The 6,895-nt window shown below is 38.2% G+C and overlaps 1 protein-coding gene across 1 annotated transcript in view; it reads left to right on the plus strand.

Annotated features, from left to right (window-relative positions):
• LOC106878832 (integrator complex subunit 13) overlaps nucleotides 1-6,895 on the plus strand; it is a 596,471-nt gene that overhangs the window by 500,401 nt on the left and 89,175 nt on the right. Inside the window, exon 11 of the mRNA XM_052976283.1 lies at nucleotides 3,982-4,139. Coding sequence (XP_052832243.1) covers nucleotides 3,982-4,139 — 158 coding nt within the window. The remainder of the gene's footprint in view (nucleotides 1-3,981; nucleotides 4,140-6,895) is intronic.

The following is a 6,895-nucleotide window of genomic DNA, read 5'->3' on the forward strand; positions in this document are numbered from 1 at the left end:
CCTTCCTTCCCCCTCCCAAAAAGAAAAGCTCTACATTGTATTTGTCCCATCTTCGTTGAGCCCTGTGTGGCTAATAAAAGAAATGTATCTATCTATCTATCTATCTATCTATCTATCTATCTATCTATCCATCCATCCATCCATCCATCCACCCACCCACCCATCCATCCTTTCATTCATTCATTTCACTGTCTTGCTTTCTCTCTGTCTCTGCCTGTCTCTCTCACTTTATATATACTCTTTTTACTCTTTTACTTGTTTCAGTCATTTGACTGAGGCCATGCTGGAGCACCGCCTTTAGTCGAGCAACTCGACCCCAGGACTTATTCTTTGTAAGCCTAGTACTTGTTCTATCGGTCTGTTTTTGTCAAACTGCTAAGTGACGGTGACATAAACACACCAGCATTTGTTGTCAAGCGATGGTGGGGGGACAAACACAGAGACACAAACACACACACACATATATATATACATATATACAACGAGCTTCTTTCAGTTTCTGTCTACCAAATCCACTCACAAAGCTTTGGTCGGCCCGAGGCTATAGTAGAAGACATTTGCCCAAGGTGCCACGCAGTGGGACTGAACCCGGAGCCCGGAGCCATGTGGTTGGTAAGCAAGCTACTTACCACACAGCCACTCCTGCGCCTATATATATGCATATATATATATATATATATATATATATATATATATATATATATATATATATATATATATATATATATTATGGTTGAATGCCCTTCATTGCCAGCCCTTACCTGTTTTCAAGCTAGGTAATATTTCCCCATGGAAATTCTGTTTACGCAGAGTATTGGAAATAAATGACATTCATTTAAAATAATCGTGCTTCAGATTCTGTCTACCAAATCCACTCACAAGGCTTTAGTTGGCCTGGGACTATTGTAGAAGACACTTGCCCAAGGTACCACTCAGTGGGACTGAACCTAAAACCTTGTGGTTAGGAATTAAACTTCTTACCACACAGCTATACCTGGGCTATATACACCACACAGGCATGCGCGCACGCACACACACATGTATATATATATATATATGTGTGTGTATATATGTATACAAATGTAAATGTGTGTATGTTTGTGTCTCATTGTCTTGACATAACATGATTGTTTTAAATGAATGTCATCTATTTCCAATATTCTGCCTCAGCACTACTGTGCATGGGGAAATATTACCTGCCTTGGGAATGGGTAAGAATTGCCAATGAAAGGCATCCAGCCATAATATTTATATATATAGATGAATGTTGAGGTGGTTTGGTCACATGCAGAGGATGGATGAGGAGCGGGTGGTAAGGAGGGTAATGTAGGTAGAAGTGGTAGGCAGCAGAACCAGAGATGGACCTCGGTTTGTGTGGATGGATGGAGTGAGGAAAGCTTTGATGGTTAGAGGTATTGGAGTGAGAGAGGCAAGAGAGTTTATGAAAGGAAAGTTTTGAGAGTGTTTGTGGATAGATGAGTGAATTCGATGTTGCTCAAAGGGGTATGGAATCACCTGTGGGGTGGTGGGGGTAAACCAGCATATGCTGTCAGGCTATGCTACTGATATTGGAGGTTGCCATAGACTGGGGCTCACCTCTGAGCTGGGAAATGAATGGAATACCTGGTGTGTGTCTTGTGGCAACCCCTTCCTAAAAAAATGGGGAATAGGCCTGGATATATAAAATATTGTATATATATACTTATTCAACAATATTGTTTAGATTCGTCTTGATCAAGGTGTTATCTCACCTGTTTATACCTGCTTAAAATTATACCTGAAAATGGTGGATTGTATGCTATGATGTAATCTATGAATACATCAATAAAGTTCTACCAAAACAGCTGTTGTGAATTTAAAACCCCATTTGGCTTTATTTTTATACCTACACTACATCTAAAACCATCTAAAAATTGGATGTAGTTTAAATTGGATTTTATATATATATATATATATATATATATATATATATATATACATACATACATAAACATACACACACACACACACACACACACACACACACACACACAATGAACGTTATAACATTGGGCTCACAATCATGAGCTAGTGTGAATTCGATTCCTGTGTTGTGTTCTTGAGCAAGGCACTTGATTTCATGTTGCTCCACTCAGCTGTAGAAATGAGTTGTGACATCACTGGTGCCAAGCTGTATCAGCTTTTAACTTTTCCTTGGATAACATTGGTGGCAAAGAGAAGGGAGGCTGGTATGCATGGGTGACTGCTTGTCTTCCATAAACAACCTTGCCAGGACTTGTGCTTCAGAGGGGAACTTTCTAGGTGCAATCCCATGGTCATTCATAACTGAAGGGGGTCTCTCTTACATACCTACAGTATCCTACCAACCCCTAATACCTTCATGGTTGTTTTACTTCACTGTGATCACTGTTATTGCACATAGCTCTTTCTGATGTCCTCCATGTTGATGTGTCTAGGTTCTCTTGAAATCTACACTTATTCTCTAGATATATATAGATATGTGTGTTTGTATGTATGTATGTGTGTGTGTGTGTGTGTGTCTATGAATGTATAAGGATCAGTTACAGTGCTCTGTGAATCTTCAGCATGCCAGACAAAATGCTTAGCTGCATTTCATTAATCTTTTATCATTTGTTTCAGTCATTAAACGGCAGTCATGCTGGAGCAGCGCTTTGAAGAATTTTAGTCAAACGAATTGATCCTAGTACTTTTTGTCAAAGTATTGGTGGGACACATACACACACACACAACAAGCTTCTTTCAGTTTCCATCTACCAAATTAAATTACAAGGCTTTGGGCAGCCCAAAGGTAGAAGACACTTGCCCAATGTGCTGTGGAATGGGACTGAACCCAGAACCTTGTGGCTGGGAAGCAAACTTCTTACTATACAGCAACCCTTGCACCTTTCCGTTCTGAGTTCAAATTCTACTGAGGTTGACTTTGCCTTTCATCCTTCTGGGGTTGATGAAATAAGTACTAGATGAGTACTGAGGTCCCCCTCCCCACAAATTTAAAGCCTTGTGCCTATAGTAGAAAAATATTACTTTATATTGTATTACACTGTGTCTCATGAGTTTTGGCCTTGGGTAGCAACTGATATTTCCTATTTGTTTACTCTTTGAAAGTATGAAAAATGGTTAATATATTTCTTTCAAATATTACTTTTGTGTTACATTTATCCAAACCCCAAAGAATCCCTCTCAACACATGGCTCTGATGCCCCCCACCCAAGTACTCCTACTCCTGATCAGAGATGCACATATTGTCAACCATTAAGGGACAACCTCAAGTGGTTATGGTCAAACAACTGACAAGCAAACCTGTGGCATTGAGCAGAATATTTGCTATAATGATATTTCTGCTTCTGCAACTCAATTGATGTCCAGGTTACAAAGGCAAAGTTTGAAGGGGATAGTAGTCATTTCCTTTGATTTCTAGATAGAAGCAAATGGGAAATAATACTGACCAAAGACAAAAGAAAAAAAAATGGTGTTACACAGTATTATATATCTATCTCTGTTCATCTCCGATTCCTTCATCATTGAGCATAATATGCTCAATTGTTATGTGTTATGCTTATCACAAATCGTTCTGTGATAACACGGAGCAACGATCTGTCAAAGATTCTACTTCAGTAGCAAAAATACCCTCCCAACACCCAATCCCGATGCTCGACAAAGTTTGGGGTCACAGAACAAAGCCTATTTTTCCTATGTGTCCCGTTACTCATTTATCACTGATTCATTTAACACAGAGTTTTTGCAGAACATAACATCTGTGATAAACGAAGATAAATGCATTAAATTACGTTATCCTCCTATTATTGTATTATTATTACACAATGTTGTATAACATACAGTTTTGCCATATATTACCATTATCAATCACGACTGTTCTATTTTCTTTCTTTTGAAACTTGCTCCCTTCCATCCTCTGACTGACACCTCCACCACCACCGCCACTACCTTTACCACCATCAGCAAATTGAACCGCTGCCAACGCTTATAATGAAAGAAAAGATTGATGAAGATGATGTGATGGAATGCCGCAAGGTGATATTTAATATTCTTGGAATGGAGAGCAGGAACGACCCTTTCCCTACGTCTGTGACTGGTTCCAGAGGGAAAGGACCAAAAAGGTAATATACAAATTATGAATATAAATATAAAAATAATTTCACTGTTTATAATTCTTGTTTATTTTTCAATCAAGAAAATATAAAAATAAAATGAAATATTTCAGAAACAAAAACAAGTCAAAAACAAACATACAAAGTAAATGTTTTACCTCCTTTTCTTCTTTTTCCTTTTCTTCCTTTCCCTTCTTCCTCCTCCTCTCTTCTTTTTCTCCTCTTCCTCATTCTGTATGCATGTGTACATGTATGTATATACATACATACACACACACACACACACACACACACACACACATATATATATATATATGCATATTCATGCATGTGTATATTCATATGACTAGGTGTATATTTGTTGTATGTTTGTATATATATATATATATATATATATATATATAATATATATGTGTGTGTTTGTGCATGTATCTGTCTGTCTGTCTCTCTCTCTCTCTCTCTATATATATATATATATATGCATGTATATATGAATTGCTGTATTTATGTATGTATGCATACTGTGCGGATTCTGTGGCTGAAGAGGAGATAACTATTCTGGAATGCTTGCATCTCGCAGTCTGGATAGGTGGCACTGCATGCTGATTTGTGTGTATTTACACCATTTGTCTACAGCAAGAAATTTTCTCCATGACAAAACACAGTGAATGGCATATTTACAAGTCCGAACATGCCACACGTATATTTGAACTGGTAATAACATTGCATTGAGAACACTGCTTAGCGTTCTCATCCTGTAATACTTTATCTTGTCTGTCCCATTCAATAATATCTGGCCTGTTATGTGTGTGTGTGTGTGTAAATGTGTATGTGAGTGTATAAATATGTATGCTTGTGTTTATATGTATGTATTTCTGTATTTTCTTTTTCTGGAATGCAATGCCTATGACCCTTCATAGGGACCCTGGGTCTGTTGGTGATGGGAGGATGATATTCTTACATCAGTGGCTTTAGGTCTAAACTGTTGCAACAGAGTGGACTTTTACTAAAGGCAGCCAAAAGTCAGGTGGTGCTGGTAAATCTAGCTCGTAAATTTGTGTGTGTGTGTGTGCGACCGTTGTGGGGACACGTGACTTAGTGGTTAGGGTGTTGGACCCATGATTGTAAGATTGTGATTTTGTTTCCTGGACAGGGGGACACATTATGTCTCTTGAGCAAAACACTTCATTTCACGTTGCTCCAGTCCACTCAGCTGACAAAAATGAGTAATCTGTTGACAGGCCAGCATCCCATCTGTGTGGTGAATATATATGCCATGGAAACTGGGAAACTAATACTCATGCGCCTAGCATGGCACAAGAAGGTCACTTTTACCTTTGTGTAACCATTCACTTTACCGATGTGAAGGTATGTGGCTTAATTGTTAGGACATTCAGCTCATCATTGTTAAGATCTTGATTTTGATTCCTGGCTGTGTGTTATATCCTTAAACAAGACACTTTACTTCACATTGCTCCAACCCACTCAGCTGGCAAAAATGAGTAGCACCTGTGGTAATTCAAAGGGCCAGACATGTCACATTCTGTGTCATGTTGAATCTCCCTGAGAACTACATTAAGGGGACACGTGTCTGTGGAGTGCTCAGCTGCTTGCATGTTAATTTCACTAGCTGATCAAGTGGAACCCTCATCATCGTGTCAGATCAAGTGGAACCCTCATCATCATATCCAATGAAGTATCAGTTTTATATATATATATATATATATATTCTTTTATTTGTTTGAGTCATTTGACTGCCACCATGCTGGAGCACCACCTTTAGTCGAACAAATCGACCCAAGGACTTATTCTCTTTAAGCTTAGTACTTATTCTATTGACCTCTTTTGCTGAACAGCTAGGTTACAGGGGCATAAATGCACCAACATTGGTTGTAAAGCGATGGTAGGGAGACAAACACAGACACACACACAAATATATATATATATATATATATATATATATATATATATATGTATGTATGTATGTATATATATATAGATAGATATATATATATATGATGGGCTTCTTTCAGTTTCCATCCACCAAATCCACTCACAAGGCTTTGGTTGATTCGAGGCTATAGTAGAAGACACTTGCCCAAGGTGCCACACAGTGGGACTGAACCTGGAACCATGTGGTTGGTAAGCAAGCTCCTTACCACACAGTCACTCTTGCACCTATAGCCACTCTTGCACCTATACCACAAGGCATTCTCTGTGAGGTAGCTTGACCTGCTGATAAACAAGATGTACCAGCATTGCTAGAAATAGGAGTCAAAATGACTCAAATAGGTACACAAAGCACTAACCTCATGAGTTCACGAAAAGCAAGGGAGCAAGCAAAAAACACCTTCCTATGGTGAGATAAATTCACAGAATGAAGTAAACAGATATATCCAGATCACATGATTTCAAACTCTGATAATTTTCATCTTTGTTCTCATCAGTGGATATTACCAGTACTCCAGGTTAAAAAGGGTAGCTTGCCTTCTGTAACTCATGAGAAAAAAACCTATATTATAATATATTTGATATATTATTTTATTTTATACACTTCAACTGTTTTGAATAAGCATAAGCTTTTGAGCAGTTTTTTTTCTCATGAGTTACATGAAGCAAGCTACCCTTTTTAACCCGGAGTACCAGTAATATCCACTGATGAAAACCAAGAAGAAAATTATCAGCATTTGAAATCACGTAACCTGGATATATCCGTTTACTTCATTCTGTGGGTTTATCTCACCATAGGAAGGTGTTTGTTGCTT

Source organism: Octopus bimaculoides, chromosome 24 (genome assembly GCF_001194135.2).
Source record: "Octopus bimaculoides isolate UCB-OBI-ISO-001 chromosome 24, ASM119413v2, whole genome shotgun sequence".
NCBI lineage: Eukaryota > Metazoa > Mollusca > Cephalopoda > Octopoda > Octopodidae > Octopus > Octopus bimaculoides.